Genomic DNA, 17,143 nt, shown 5'->3' with positions numbered 1-17,143 from the left:
TTTATGGGTGTACCCTATCACTAAACTATTTAGTAAGTATTTAGTTATTAATAATGCAAAGTTTTAAAAATAAAACGAACAAATAAAACAATACCATTTATTAAATACAATGAGAACATTTTTTGCACTTAAAACAATATTTTACAAGCAATTCAAAATCATACATTCATTAATTGACTAGCTAAATTAAATAATTATTATTCTGTGAATTATTAGACTGATTTTGTGATATTTAAAAATGATCAATAATGAGCGCCATTTATTTTGAATAATAATTAAAATAATATTAAAAATATTATAATTAAAACTGTTAATAAGCCATTTATTACAATAATTATACATTTAAATTAAAAAAATATCGCATTTATGTGTCTATAATAACTTTTAGGGCTGATTTTCCAATCCTTGGTTAAAACTTATTCGTTGAATAACGTATTAAACTACCATTTCAAAAATGTATTCTAATTATGTACTTGTATTTGACAGTTTACAAGTGACATTTAATATTACTTTATTGGACGGATAAGTTTTAACCATGGATTGAAAAATCGGCCCTTACTGCAATAAAATCTATTAAGCATCTTCATCATTACCGCTATCTTCAGAAACTTCACCATTTCCTATAAAAACTTCTTCCGCAGCCATATTTGGCATTCTAGAATTATTATTTATCTGTAGAACTGAAGCCATCGCCATGCCAGTCCCGAATCTATACTCTATGGGCTTCATGCTTTCATCGACATCTTTGTCTATATACGCTCGTTTGGCGGGAAAATTCTTTTTTCGCACCGCTCTATACCGCCTTACGTCATTTAGCAAACCATTATTTTCAATGTCGAGTTCACTATCTGAAGAGGAGGTGAGATCTAAATCTTTTTTATTAAATTTATAATTTATTGCTTCGTTTTTATTGTTATTTATATTGCGTACATTTAAGTTAACAGCGTCCGATTCAACGTCACTGAACCCGTCTGAGAGGCCACTGGAATCTAAGCCGTTCTTATTAATTTCGATTTTCTTAACCCATTTATTCAAAATGAAACTTTTTCTATCTTTTCCTATAGTAATAAGGCGACTTTTTACATTTAACTTTGCGTTCGCTTCATACAACTCATCAGGGATATCCGTCTCATCGATATATTTACACATTTTTAATCTATATTTATTTTTTGGTCTCTTATTTTTCTTTGATTTTAACTTTTTTCGCTGTTTCCTTTCGATTTTTGATAAAAAACCTTTGCGGTCAACGAAATCTTGCATGCTAATCTGTCTCGGGAATTCTGGTACGTTTTTCAAATTGGGCATTGTTTTAGCGAGCGCTTGTCTCTCCCTTTCTCTCATTAAGTCCTCTCGCTTCACCAATTTCCTTTTTAATTCGTTCAAAACTATTTTCGTTGTTTCTTTCTCTTTCCGCCCAGGAGCTGTCACAACATCTGCTAACGGTTGAACATTATCATCGTCTTCTGTTTTGACGAAATAAAAAACCTCATCTTTGATTTCCCGTTCGCTTTGATCTATATTTACTACCGATGTATCTTCCACGTGTTCTTCAAATTCTTCCAATTTCGGCTCATCCACTTTGAACTTATTTTGCAATTTCTTCAACCGTATTTGCGAGTTTTGTATCGTGTTGAGGCTATTCGTTATATCATCAATGATTGCGTCAATATCTTTATTCAGTACATTTAAGTCCAATTCCTGTTTATTTAGCGCACAAGAATCTAGAAACATATCTAGGTCATTGCATTTGCTTAGCGCCATTTTTAGTTCTAAGCACGAACGAGCAACTCCTGTATGTATGTCTGAATAAAGCCATGTTTCTTTGAGAGCAGCTCCAGGCCTTTTTAGAGCACTGGCACTATCTTTTGTGCCATAGTTTTTGAGCAATCGATACATTCGTTCTAGAGCTTCGAAATTCTCTTTGAACTCTAGAATGAGATTGTCTATGAGTGTATGGTGTATCCAATATATTCGTTCGTTGTGATTTTTGCACAGTTTTTGTGCGTGTGACGGTATGTGGTGTGCGAGTGCGATGTGTTTTAACAGTGTGGATTGTACGACGAGGAAGGCGTGATGGATTTTCTGGAAAATAAAAAAAGGTTATTAATACATATTTTTATAAAATGTACAAGCGGTCCCAACCCGCTTTCATACTAACTATATAATGCTATAGCAGTCAGGGATCGCGTACGTATAAATCGGTAAGAAAATTTATAAAATCGGTTTGGTTTTCGATACTAGCATTGATTTTCTATACATATAAGCTTATTCTTGATTAAGGGCTTGGTCTAGTAGTGCAAACAAATGCATCCTGTCATCCTATATGTAAATAATACAAATGTACTAAGGGAAAGTTGCTCCACTTAATTTTTAAAAATTAAATCATTCGTATAATTTAATATTCGTAATAAGTACCAAAAATGACAATTTGAAACAATTTTCGTGAAAATTACACCGGGTGATTTTTTTTTATCAGTACACAAAATTTGCGAATACTTTCTATTGATAACTTCAACTTCATGTTTATATAACTGATCAACTTTTACAAAGAAATTTGGACGAAATATAAAAAAAAATAAGCTTTCCATACAAAATGCATATCTCTATACATTTTTTTCGACCTAAGTTTCTTAGTGAAAGTTGTTCAGTTTAACTAATAAAACGGATAAACAAATTTTGTATTTAATAAAAAAAATGTAATGTTTGTGTTAAAAAATTATAAAATAGAAAAATACGCAAATGAAAACAAAAGATATTTATTTCTGACTAGCTTCCGCCCGCGACTCCGTCCGCGCGGATGTCAGTCTTCGCGTCTTCTACAGATTTATTATATTATGTATAATATTATATAGATTTATATTGATAAACCTAATAAATCTTTTGCTAGCATTCTGATGCTTTATCGGTTGCACTGGATTTATCTCTTTTTTTTCAATCGCTTGAATGATATAGGATGGGTCCTTGATGGCCGCATCGAATGCTGAAGTCTCGAATCAATCAATTCTGACAGTAGGCAATTTATGTAAAATCCAATAATGGTGCATCATTTTATTTTGCCTAAACGTTACATACTTTTTTATATATTCTATTTTATATATTCTATTTTTAACGAATGATTCACTCCAGTCCAAACAGCAAATAAGCAGACTTCTGCTTCTGCAACGTTTAGTTGTCCCTGAATTTGGAAAAAATAGTCATGATTCTTATCTATGACAAAAGTGTTATTTTTTGCATTGTATTTCAAATATTAAATTTTTTTTTAACCGCATCTTCCGCATTCATGTCTTTTGCCGGAATTAGACATTTAACTTCTACTAGTCCCATTTTCCCTTTTTGATATGGGAGTGTATAAAGTAAATTTTTTAGATATTTCTCGTTATACTTTTAAAAAGTTATTATTGTCATTTTGCTCATTAGGTAAAGTAATTTCGATATCAGTTTTAAGTTTTTTGATACCTGCAATACGTCGTAATCGCCTGCACATACTTATCGATTACACCCTGTATACAATCCACCATCCACATTCATAATGTTTTCCTGTCCTCCTCTCCTTTACGCTGTTCACCGATACATTTTAAATGAGTAAATCTGCTACCACTGAAGGATGTTTCATTGTGATCAGCAAATTTTCACCACTGTTGTCGATTATTTGTTTTTCATTTTTGATCAGCAATTGGGAATCATCAGTTTTGTTTTTTGCAGATTGGTGATGTACCCTAACAATACGTCGAAAAGGGAAAGCATCAACGAATTATCGTTTTCGTCCTCTTTTTTTATTCTTCGCGTCTCTGTTACTTCTGTTTGTTTAGTTCTCAACCCCACTGAATTTTGATGATGTGATGATAATCCATTCGTTTTAATATTGGTACTTAGAGTTTTTTGGTAGTTTTGTAGTTAGACTAAACTAGAAATAGTGGACTAAATTTGTCAGCGCGTCTGTAAGATCAGAATATAAAACCAACATCCTGTATTTAAGTTACAAAATTAATAATCAAACAACATGCCGCTACGTTGAAAATGACTAGAAGAAAAAATTGAAACACCTCGGATCAATTTTGGAGTTAACAAATCATTTTCCCCGTATGGGGATTTCCCCGGATGAACTTGGGAAGTTCAAGTTCTCAATACAAGTTTATATTATATTTCGTATTTCTCAAACGAAAAATAAACATTTTTGGAACTTCAAAAAAATTATATTATAAGAAAATTTATGAGCTTACTTTAGTTTTAAAGAAATATACATCCCTTTACTGACACCCCGTAAAATAAAGAAATTGTTGCCAATCACCTTTGCAATCTATTTGGTTTCATTAACTTTATGTTCGAAGATAATTTTTTTTCTAGTAGTTACACGCGTATTTTTTTCGTTTATTTTCCATATCGAAATCAAATGTTTAAAAATACGAATATTTGCACAAAACTAAGATAAAAATAATCAATTAACAAAAATATTAAATTTAATGAAGTAGAGCAACTTTCACTTCGGTATGAAGGAAAATCGAGCGTAGAGCACACGTCAGAACGCTCCGGCCCAAGGAGCGCGACTAAAGAAATTCGCTAGGATTTTTCCTTATTATTTTAAATATTTTTTTAATATTTAAAGAATTATCAAAATTCAAAAAAAAAATTTTTAAAGGATTAATACTCATTGGTCTTCAACCAACTCGAATAAATTAATGGAAAAAATAACTTTTAGCAGTATTTATCAATCGATTTTGTAAGGCAAAAAATGGGAAATTTAATGAATTTATAACGCTCTAATTAAGAAAATCATAAGTTTTTCGGCAATTGTATTCAGCAGTTTTTAATAACGACTATATAAGGATAATAATGCGCTGATCAGATTATGTAAATTGTAATCGGTTGCAACGTAGTGAGTGCACAAACTTAGCTCGAAATGATTTTGGGGGAAAGAGACTTATCTTGAAGGCCTGATTAAGGTAACATAAAGTAACTTTATAAATGTGAAAAAATTCACGCGCATTGCGTATATAACACTAATTGATAAACAAGAAAAAAAAATTCAGTTTATCATTTCATTAGCCGGGAAAAAATTGTCAAATAACTTGTTGAAAACGCAATTTTGCTAGACTGCAGCCTTAATACCAGTTGAGGGTAAATGCTTAGAAAATGTGAAGCGAAACTTCTTTGGCAAGATTAAAAGATACCAAAATCGTCGCCTTACTCCATGACGTGACGAAAAATGGCCTATAATAGTATTTTCTGATGTTTGATTTTACGCGAGTATTATACATTTAGAAATTAAAGACTTTTTAACGGATTTTAAACGCGATTTATTCATTCTATTATTTTCCCGACGTTTCGAACACTTTACAGCGAGCGTGGTCACGGGGAGTCTCCCCGGGGAGTGACCACGCTCGCTGTATTAATTAAAATTTAAGTAAAAAGTCTTTAATTTCTAAATTGCCTATAACTTACCATAAGACTATCAGTCTCACACTCTATCGCTATATCCCCCCTGAGCCAAGGCACGTTCCCCAATAGTGCTGACGTGGCTCGCGACATGAGCACGAGCAGTTCCTTCTGCTGCCGGCACAGTAGTGCGTGCGTGGACTCTATCGCTGACGTCACTGATACTCTATGGAAAATACACGAAAAATGTTTAAAAAGGGTTGGAAGAGAGGAAAAAAAAACATAATATACAAAAATAAATAAGAAGAGTAAGTAACTATATGTTTTTTATATTATTTTACTAGAACATTAAATATATGAACATATATTAAAGCTATGCCGCCAGATTTCACCGGGCAAAAGCAAGTACATATTTATATTCTTATATGTCATTCTGATAGATAAGCAGCATCATTGACAAATATCAAAATCCGTTCAGTAGTTTTTACGTGAAAAATCAACATATATACATACATCCCTCTGTTCTCACCAATTTTGCTGCTTATAAATTATAATACGTATTAGCAAGGGGCGATCCATAAATAACATGAAGCTTTTGGGAGACGGCGGGGTTAGGGGAAGGAACAATCAAATCCCAGAAAATCTCATCATGGGGGGAGGGCAGGAGTCGAACAATTTCAAAAAACGCTTCATGCAATCAATGGATGCCCCCTAAGATAAAAGACCACTCACAACTGCGCATGCATAGCCGTGTACTCCCTACAGCATGCGGTCGCACGCCTCGCCAGCGCCATGTAGTCGCGCATCAAGCCAAGCAGCTTGCGCAAACTGCCACGGCAATGCGCGCGGTGTAAACTCCGTATTGCTACCGGTATCAATACTAGAGACCCCATACGGACTAGCGTCCATTTGTTTAGGCTGCAAAGGTAATAAAAATATGATAAATTTCTAATATAACTACGTCCCGAAATGACCATTGACCATAGACAACAAAAAAACATGTGGGTCATGACATTCATAATTAATGTACAATTTAAGCTGCTCAATGAATATTAGACCTGCCTACTGATATAACCACGCCCGGAAATGCTTGGCTTGACCATAGACAGACAGCAAAAAAAAATGTGTTCCATTCAATTCATGTGTACTCAGTACTTTGACATATTATTGTGATGTAGGTATTATAATATCAGGTAGCTATAATATCAGTAGCACGCGCATTGCCAGAGTTGACTATACACAAAAAAAGGCAGCGTATTATAAATATTATTGATGAAAGAATTTGAAACAATAAAATTAGTTTTCATAATTTTTAAAACGAAAACTGCCATAAAATTGATGAAAAATCAATTAAATTGCCAGTCTCTTTACATAATACTTACTTCCTAGGTGGTGCAACCAATAAGCAAGTAGCGATCGCCCCTATGGCACTATTCCTCTCTCCCCCCGTGAGCCAGCCCGAACCCCCCGCGTGTTTCCAAGCCACCTCAGGGCAGGGGGCTTCTTGTTCTACCTCAATACTATCCTCACGGAAGAGCAGTCCAGATTCGAGTATTGCTACTATGTTATCATGGCTGTAAATTAACTGTAATAAAAATAATATAATGTATACATTTCAGGACAATTTTCACACACGGCACATTCTAATCACATAGTAAGCTTTCGCTTGTGTTATGCAAACCAGATGGCTGATAAACATACGTGTATAATCTTCTTATTTATAAAAATGAATCGCAAAATGTGTTGGTAAGCGCATAACTCGAGAACGGCTGAACCGATTTCGATAATTCTTTTTTTATTATATTCCTTGAAGAACGAGGATGGTTCTTATGTAGAGAAAACGTAAATATTATGTACCACGGGCGAAGCCGGGGCGGACCGCTAGTTTTAAATAAATACTTATATAGATAATTTACACCTAGAGTAAAAATCTATGTTCATCACACAAATATTTGGGTGAAAAAAAATATTGCCCTAGGTGGGAATCGAACCCACAACCTCTGGCTTGGAAGGCAGAGCCATTACCAACCAAGTTAACTGGTCAGTCAAACATTCGAATAGAAATTCTTTTTTTATGTTGTTTGAGTACCAACGAAAACCAGAGGGCGTATTATGACCTCTTATTCCCAGTCAGTTTACGCCGTGAATTGAACTTAAAACTTCAATGTGTATTTTTAATACCATGTAAGTACTGTTTTCTATTTAAAATTGTAATTTAATCTATACTAATATTATACAGCTGAAGAGTTTGTTTGTTTGTTTGTTTGAACGCGCTAATCTCGGGAACTACTGGTCCGATTTGAAAAATTCTTTCGGTGTTAGATAGCTCATTTATCGAGGAAGGCTATAGGCTATATATCATCACGCTACGACCAACGGGACGGGAGCCACGGGGGTGAAACCGCGCGGAGCGGCTAGTACCATGTAAGTTTGTATGTCCCATTGAATGAACGTTTTCTTTCTTTTCCTTGTTTCTAATTGACTGGCAAATTCATATGATCACAATAACCAGTCATGGTTAATTATTTATTACATGAATTTGCCAGTCAGTTCAATTCACGGGTGTAAACTGACTGGGAATAAAAGGTCATAATACGGCTCCAGACTGTAAATTCGTCTGTACAGACTGTAAATAAAATTGGTCTATACTGTTAGATTAATAACTACAAAACTATTGATTATGTATCATTCATAGGCTCAATATGTCAGCTTGATGTTTGTATTTGTTTTACCATGTTTTGAGCAAAACAAAACTTAATTTTCTGTCACTGAGAGATATTTCTGTTAAAACCAACAACCAAAAATTGCATGTGCAATGGCAGAAATTTTTTAAATTTCGTAATGAAATATATAAATAACGAGATTATTTACACAATATCTCATATGAGCTAAATGGATATTACCATTAAAGGTTTGCTAGTTAAAAATAATAATAATTGAGAGCCTTATGAATCTCTACTAATATTATATATAGCTGAAGAGTTTGTTTATTTGAACGCGCTAATCTCAGGAACTACTGGTCCAATTTGAAAATTTTTATTTCTCTTATATTTTTATAATGGTAAAAATTTATTTGATGCATATTGATTGTATATTGTAAAATAAAAGAATCAGCATGCTAAAATATCTAAAATATTATACATACCATATTGGGTCTAAATTTTATAGCAATCCATTTTCTTGAGAGGATAGGTGGAGAAAAGTCTTGCTTCATAAACAAGGCCATCTGAAATAAACACCTACAAGTAAAAAAGTGAAGTCCCGTGTCTCCAAGTGAGGTAAGGGGGATGCATTATGCATACATCTGTTTCACTGGACGATTTTCTTTGGGAACATGTAGCCTTCTGTGTCCTGCAAGACTGAGAATTTATTTTTCTATATCTTCACCGGGAATTGAACCCAGGACCTCTCGATCTATGATCATGCGTCAACCACTGGACCAAGGAGGCATTCAACTACTAAATATATCATAGAATACGTACATCATTTGTTTATCATTATATTATAAAATATACCAATTTTCTTACTCAATACTAAAAATTTAGTGAGTGTTTTTCTCTGTCTTTCTTTCATGCAGATAGTTAGGAGGCTAGAGAGTGAAAAGTATTGCAAAGGCAAATGTAATTTTTAACTTCACTCTTTGTTAATAATTAATTATTACTGATTATTGTAAACATCTCCACTATCTTATAATTTTAATTATGTATGACATCACTTACTAAATGATGAATATTAAGTTTTAGTAAGAAAATATAGATATCAGAATTCACTAATTCACAAAATTAGTTCACTAATTTATGTTATTTGGAAGGCTTGTTCCCTTTTAAAGTTAAAATACAGTATCAGCTGATTCGATTGGGAACAAAAACACAACATAACCATTTCTTTTTCTTTTCAAAGGCGGTTATCGCAACTCAAAAAACGCTGTATCTTTATGTTTTATCGAAACTAATTAATATTTACGTTTATTACTTACTTTTCATATTTATTTCATTTTATTTGATCAATCGGAAAATCAGTCGGTTCACGGTTGTTTTCACAGAGCAAGTAATATAGTAGTTGTTTTGACCAGGTTTTGACAATTGAAAACAATTGACACTAACATATTGATATTTTATGACATTTGGCTTTGATATTTGACGTCAATTCTTTTAATTACGGGCGCGTTTATAAATGTAACAAAAAATACGAGATCTTCAATTTGTTTGACTATCCCGGAACAAAATGGATTTTCTACGTTAATAAAGCCGTGTGCGTTACCCAGGCAAAATGTTTTGCTTTAGAGAGATGAGACTTAAACAAATAATTAGTGTATCATGAGGAGCAATTTGTTTACTAATAGCAAAATTTGTTTGAATTGTAGTTTTTAAGTTATTTAAGAAAAACAAATTTTGCTGGAGTAACGTTTGAAACGTTACCCAGGCAAAATCGTCTTTCAAAAATTAGTTTCAGCACGGAACCAAATACATGAATAGATAGCTTTTGTTGCGTAGTAAATGTTTATAAATAGCAAAATTTGTGTGTGGTATAGTTCTTTAGTTATTTAAGATTTTGCTGCGGTAACGTTTTGGGATTTCCCAGATCTCGAAAACGGCTCAACGCAGAAGTTTGAAAAAAATACCAATAAAAGACCTCAATTTGTTTAAATTTGTTTAATCATTAGTTTTTGATTTGGTTGACGTAAACCAATGTAATTAAATGGTTTCAAAAATCAGAAGAAACGGGTTTGCAAGTAAACCAATACACTTATAACCAAATAAACAGCTGTAAAAAATACCCGTGGTTCGACGCTTGTTTACATCAGAAATATTAGATTTCATACTTTACACATTAAGAAGATAAAAACAAATTTGATTTATTTTAGACTGGTCGTACTTTAGCGATCAAATACGCAGTTCCCATAACATTAAGAAACATGGCATACTTTAAACAAATTAAAATGATTCCTGAAAATTCCTTCCTGTTAATTGCAGCTTTGAATTACGGCTCTAATGAAAGTTATCTCAAAAACAAGATTATGTCAGCAATTCTCTAATGAGCCGACCAAATTGAAAAGGTCACATAAAAGCGACCGCACCATACATAAGCGCAACCATCTGAAATGAACAGGATAATATAGATGTTTTGTTAGTACAGTTGAATACAAAAGTTTTCTGGTCAGGTTAGTTAAAATAATAAAATGGTTAAGATTCATTATTTTTATTTAAAAAATCAGTCTCATACAAATTATATGTATTGCTTTGCCTTAGCATCAACATTTTTGAGTTTTGTTACGTGTTACTTAGAGTGAATATTTTAACATTACATGTGACTGCCACAGGTGGATAACCCGTGAACCAATCATTGTCAAAGCGTCGTAACCTTCTTTTAACTTAATGTTGAAATATCCACTCTAAGTAACACGACATAAAGCTCATATTTCAATACCACTGTGTGACTTGAGTTGGAATTGAGTCGGCGTTGTGTGTGTAATGTGCAAAGCACATTTAATGTTTTTTTTTACAAAATATGTATTATCGGCTTGCCTATATTTCTTGCCCTTATGAGGGACGGTTTCGAGCATATTCTATAAAAAATGTATATAACCACAAAACTTTTAAATGAGAAAACAACAATATAATAAAAATCTTCCAACAATTATATAAAAAATAAACAACTTTTACACTTATGTACCTATTTAAAAATATAGGAAACAGTACAGTTTTTATCATTAATAACTACTAATATCACTCATAATCACAGATTCGTACCTAATTCAATAAAATTTGTGTGGTCATTGGGACCGTATAAAATTATGTGTTTTATGCTTCCAGTCTCTAACGTTTTAATTACCTACACTAATGAATATATAATCAAATGTGGCATTATGGAGTTTTTGCATTTCTGTAGTTTACAGTACAGATCATCGTAACATTCATATTGTTGAGTTTTCGTTCTGTAACAGTATGCTCTGTAATGTCCAATCAATGTGGAACTTGATGGTGGGTCAAAATCAATTACTGCCAAAATCATATACTGTTGGCCATTTAACTCTATATTAATGGGTATATCATTCAGGTTAACAGACATGTCATGTAGTTCGAAGAAAAGTAATGGTTTTAATAAATTTATTATTATAAGATACAGATGTAATTTGCTTTTTTATTTTACCCAAGTATTACCTAAGTTAACCACAATATTGTTTAATTCCTAATTTCACAACGGACATAACTTATTGATAAACTAGTGGTCCGCCCCGGCTTCGCCCGTGGTACATATTTCGCAATAGAAGGTAGCCTATGTCCTTTCTCGGGTAAAATATCTCCATACCAAATTTCATGCAAATTGGTTCAGTAGTTTAGGCGTGATTGAGTAACAGACAGACAGACACAGTTACTTTCGCATTTATAATAAGTATTAGTATGATTGTTTCATTGGTTCGGTCGGAGCTAGCGTACCCATAGATAGAGCGTACTCAACTACTCACAGCTAAAGAGTAAGTAAGACAAGGCATATAGCTGTTGCGTTGCATTGCACACAGCGATGCGCGCTGCTCTGACTAGCATCAAGAACGTTAAAACGTTTTTAGCGTGGCTTTGCGTTGTGGTATCAAAATAAAACATTTGGTTTAACAGAAACAACAAATTAAGTACTAAAAATATAGCTACATGTATATATGTTTGTATTGTTTTAAATCACACTATAAATTATACACTATGATATTACACTTTTATTAACTAGTAAAAATTGTGTAATATGGTACTGCACTTAAAAAATATTAAAAAATCGGCTTCACGAATAACGTTTTTCTGCTTAACTGTACAAAACATCGGTTACCAAGCTGCTAATTTGCGAAGATTACCCGTACGTACGGTGCAGTCGCTTTTACGTGACCTTTTCAATTTGGTCGGCTTATTAGAGAATTGCTGAGTGCTGACATATTCTTGTTTTTGAGATAACTTTCATTAGAGCCGTAATTCAAGGCTGAAATTAACAGGAAAGAATTTTCATGAATCATTTTAATTTGTTTAAAGTATGCCATGTTTCTTAATGTTATGGGAACTGCGTATTCGATCGCTAAAGTACGACCAGTCTAAAATAAATCAAATTTGTTTTTATCTTCTTAACGTGTAAAGTATGAAATCTAAAATGTCTGCTGTAAACAAGCGTCGAACCACGGGTATTTTTTACAGCTGTTTATTTGGTTATAAGTGTATTGGTTTACATGTAAACCCGCTTCTTCTGATTTTTGAAACCATTTAATTACATTGGTTTACGTCAACCAAATCAAAAACTAATGATTAAACAAATTTAAACAAATTAAGGTCTTTTATTGGTATTTTTTTCAAACTTCTGCGTTGAGCCGTTTTCGAGATCTGGGAAATCCCAAAACGTTACCGCAGCAAAATCTTAAATAACTAAAGAACTATACCACACACAAATTTTGCTATTTATAAACATTTACTACTCAACAAAAGCTATCTATTCATGTATTTGGTTCCGTGCTGAAACTAATTTTTGAAAGACGATTTTGCCTGGGTAACGTTTTTAAACGTTACTCCAGCAAAATTTGTTTTTCTTAAATAACTTAAAAACTACAATTCAAACAAATTTTGCTATTAGTAAACAAATTGCTCCTCATGATACACTAATTATTTGTTTAAGTCTCATCTCTCTAAAGCAAAACATTTTGCCTGGGTAACGCACACAATAAAGCCTTGATTTTGCTGAGATTACAATCCATTTAAATATTATAAGTAATAATATACTTTCTATCAGAGACATCTAGTGGTGAATAAAAGAATCGAAATTAATAATGACTACATCTTCTCTCTAATAGGTGGCGCTATATTTAATTTCAATATTATACGAGCGTTTTCAAAAAAAAGTGTACCCCTCACTTTCGGCCTGTCCCCTGTGTTTCAAGTCGAATAACAAGTAAAATTTATATGATGGCTAATTATATAATGCTTGAAAAGTATTAAATACATCATAATTTGATAAATGCAAACAATTAATTCACGGAAACATTGCGTACTATTTTTTAAATAATCATTTTTAAAACTAAAGTGTCAGTTTTTGGCGTGTCCCCATCCAAGTTCTTCGATGTTAGAGAAGCGATTCTAAAAAGTTTTATACCAAGGTACCATAAGTTTTAGTGTCATCTAAAAGTACATTTATTTGCGAATCGTCGCATGTAGTTCATAATTAAGGCCTTATAATCGTTTAAAAGCAATTTGATTTCCAAAAATATCTTAAAAAGTGGTACCGACCGGACATGTCGGGTTTATCACGGCTAATAATGCCACTTACAAATTTTAGATTACTATTTGAATTTTATAAATGGCAAAATTATCGTTTACTTTCACCGTCCGCTAATTTAAAAAAGCTTATTTTCAAATACAGTTCGAGTAAAACAGAAGTGTTTTGTGAGTGCAACGGCCGTTGCAATTTCTACTGTCTGGTTTGAGACATATTATTACTTGATACAGGGAAGTAAACATCGTTTAAATACTTTCAGAAGATGAGCAATATATTCATTAACCGTTATTTACATTTGATAATCAGTGTAGGCACATTTTTTCGTCAGAATATAATTTTGACTAAAAACTGAAAAGAAAACGTCACGTCAGTTTTGCAACATTTTGCTTCGTGACCTATAGGCTGACAAGAAAAGTCGCAAAACTGCAGCATAAAGCCAAGTCTAGATTGTCATTGTAATATTCTTCATAATTTTTATAATTTTTTCATATTTTTAGGTTTCACTGATCTCGGGACCAAAAAGGACATGTATAATTTGCAAAAAATGGTATTGCAATGAATGCGTTGGTCAGCAGGTATACCCTGAATACATAATATGTGATACATGTATGGAAAGTTAAAAGGTGTAGGTAGTGAAACTCTGAGTTTTACCCTAAAATTGATACTGTGTCAAACTATGTGTTGGTGTATTTTTTTTATGAGACTTAAATAAAATTTTTGTAAACATATTCTCGGTTTTATTTTAACCATGTTAATTGGATTCAATATAAACCTAGCCTTATGAAAAATGGTCTATCGGTTTTGCGACAGTCCCCCGTTTTGCGACAAGAAAAATTTTAGTTTTTACATTTTTTTATTATACGAGACACAAATAATTTGATTTCAATATTTAAAATGGTTTTACTGTTCCGAAATAAAATAACCACTTTGCCGATTTTAATCGAAATGTATTAAGTATCGTAAAAGTAACGGCTACTTTGGCATCAGCTGTGGCAAAACAGAACTTAAAGCTCGTTTAATAGGAATTTTATTAATTTGTCGACTTCAATTTTCTATTTTTTAAATAATGTATGTTATAATCTTCGTAACACAATCAAAATATTTTGCGTCTTTCTTCGTAGTTAATAGTTACATGAGCATTAATGACTGTCGCAAAACTGACACTTTTTTTCACAGTCCCAATTTATTTTGATGATTTCTCGTAAAACAAATTAATCTGCAAGAAATTAAATACAATTTCACTTACTATGATGTATATTTAAAATTTCTAAATCAAAATTTCATTAAAAATGCAACATTTAAAATTTATCCATAAATTCAGGCATGGTACACTTTTTTTTGAAAACGCTCATACGGTTCATGAAATAAAATGTACACTTTAAAGTACTAAGAAAAATATGTATATATACTTAAATTTTAGGATGGTTATTTTAATATCATTGCAATATAAACTGCAAACTTATTTATTATCACAATAATATACAAACTACTAGCGCCATCTACATCAATATCAGATTTATTATATTTTATTACTGTGACATCTAGCGATGACTAGTAATAACTAATTGCACAAGAATTACTGCCAGATTCTAATAGATGGCGTTGTTTTCTATTTCATAATTACTGAATTTACGGAATAAAATGTTAACATTACATTATGGATGGCAAAAATCAGTGCAATATGAAATAAAAAATGCACTTTACATTTTTTATGTTAATTATAATGTTGCTTTAGCGAAAAAGCTTAAATTATTTAAATAATTAAAGCTAGTGGCGCCATCTACATTATTATCCTGTTTCATTTATTTTATATCAGCGACATCTAGTGGAGACTAGAAGAATCGAAATTTATAATGACTACAGCCTCCTTCTAATAGATGGCGCTGTATTCAATTTCAATATTATACAATTCATGAAATAATTATGATAGGGTGGTCATGGCACCTCTGTAGCCAGTGTCAGTTTTAAAAAGAGCGGCAAAATTAAAGAAAAGTATATTTCCGAAAAATAAAAAAGGCCTCCCTAGTCCCTTCCACTTCGCTGGCTATCTTCAAAATTTAGAGTTGATAAAGAATAAACATGTTACCACATGATTTTACTAATTACTTTATCGTTATAGATATTACATGTAAACGCTATTTTGGTTCTCAAATAATTTTGTTACATTTGTCTGAATCTTTTCACATGCCTATTGCAAGCAAGACAAGCACTTGTCTTGTTTGTATTATACAGGGTGTAGGTCTTGTGAGTGTGTTCACTTATTTCATAACATGCTCCATAATTTAAAATGTTACCTAATTTTTAGTAAACTGTTTTCTTGTTTCTTAAACAAGATGTCCCACTATTGGTATACTAAGCGCGAAGGGACTTGTAGTTTTGCATACACTGATCACGTAAAAAATACTTAAACAACAAAATTACGTCAAACATTTTTTGCTAAATTTTTCCTGAAAATTCATGTTTTCTTCTCTAGCTTCGCCAAGCCGGCATAATATACAGCTTCTCTAATGTGAGCATTTTGTCTATGAAAACATAATCTTAAACGATAGCTCACGTGCTGGTGGCAAAGTTGGGCGGTGTTGCTTGTTATGGGTGTTAACTATGGTGTTAACACAGAGTTTTAAAATTCATCTATTTGAAAAAAAATGCGTCTGGAATTTTATAAGTATTTTTGACGTACTCAGCGTATGCTAACCTCCTTTAAGCTTAGTATATCAACAGTAGGACATCCTGTATATTATATTGGTGCTGTTGCCTGTTTAGGACCAAATATAGGAGGTGGTAAAGTTAAATGAAACAACATTTTATTATTCTAACATTTATTTGAATCACATACATTCAAAACGTAAAAAGATCCATGAGTTGACCAGCACCGTCTTAAAAAAATAAGTACAAAATATAAGTTTATATAAAATAGTGTTACAACTGATGTAGAAATAGGATCGAGAAGAGTATTTTTTGAGCTCATATTAAACAGTATAGAAATATAATTTTCAATCACGTATCAGATATTTTTGCGCATCTGTACCAAAGAAAGGTGCTGTTGCTACACGATATCATGAGAAATGAGCAGTATCTTATATCTATACTTAGGAATACTTACAAATACTTACAGACTAGTTTCAAATCTGCATTGTGCCCACAAAAATCAAAAATTACGCTATCACTATTAAGGAGTAGTTCCATATAAAGGAATAATCCCCAAGATAATTTAGAGAACAGTTATTATGAAAAAGGTCATAGTAACTTTGCAAAACTAGCTTTCCTCTCGCGGATTCGCACGCGTGAAAACCATTCATATCTCCATCTAGTTTTGCTTGTCCATTCCTTGGACAATCCCGATTCTTGGTCACATCAAAATCCGTTCTGGGGCCGTATTATGACCTCATATTTCCAGACAGTTTACGCCGTGCATTGAACTCACTGGAAAATTCATATTATACGATAATTGCGTTCATAATATGATTTTGCCAGTCAGTTCTATTCACGGCGTAAACTGTCTGGTAATAAGAGGTCATAATACGGCCCC

At 32.4% G+C, this 17,143-nt stretch overlaps 1 protein-coding gene across 2 annotated transcripts; it reads right to left on the bottom strand.

Annotated features, from left to right (window-relative positions):
- Positions 1-138: 138 nt before the first annotated feature.
- LOC149896034 (uncharacterized) lies at positions 139-9,413 on the bottom strand. Of its 2 annotated transcripts, none has more exons than XM_090118328.1 (6): positions 9,350-9,413; positions 8,519-8,732; positions 6,756-6,958; positions 6,106-6,291; positions 5,440-5,599; positions 139-2,082 (listed from the first exon to the last, which is right to left on the bottom strand). In XM_090118328.1, the coding sequence occupies exons 2-6, from the start codon at positions 8,597-8,599 to the stop codon at positions 574-576; spliced, it is 2,139 nt and encodes a 712-aa protein (XP_089974454.1). In that variant the 5' UTR covers positions 8,600-8,732; positions 9,350-9,413; the 3' UTR covers positions 139-573. The 2 variants fall into 2 exon arrangements, with proteins under 2 accessions (XP_089974454.1, XP_089974453.1); XM_090118327.1 differs by having other exon boundaries at positions 8,519-8,599.
- Positions 9,414-17,143: the final 7,730 nt, after the last annotated feature.

This window comes from Colias eurytheme, chromosome 29 (genome assembly GCF_061535395.1).
Source record: "Colias eurytheme isolate Ceu_HAF_F1 chromosome 29, ilColEury1 Martin Lab GWU primary, whole genome shotgun sequence".
Classification (NCBI taxonomy): Eukaryota; Metazoa; Arthropoda; class Insecta; order Lepidoptera; family Pieridae; genus Colias; species Colias eurytheme.
Note: the sequence above shows the minus strand (reverse complement) of the source record. Positions and strands in the feature narration are given on the sequence as shown.

Coding starts and splice junctions, on each gene's coding strand:
- LOC149896034 (XM_090118328.1), bottom strand. CDS start 8,599: ATGGCCTTGTTTATGAAGCAAGACTTTTCTCCACCTATCCTCTCAAGA. Junction 6,959..8,518: donor TAAAATTTAGACCCAATATG/GTATGTATAATA, acceptor TTTTTATTACAG/TTAATTTACAGCCATGATAA. Junction 2,083..5,439: donor GTGAGACTGATAGTCTTATG/GTAAGTTATAGG, acceptor TTTATTTTCCAG/AAAATCCATCACGCCTTCCT.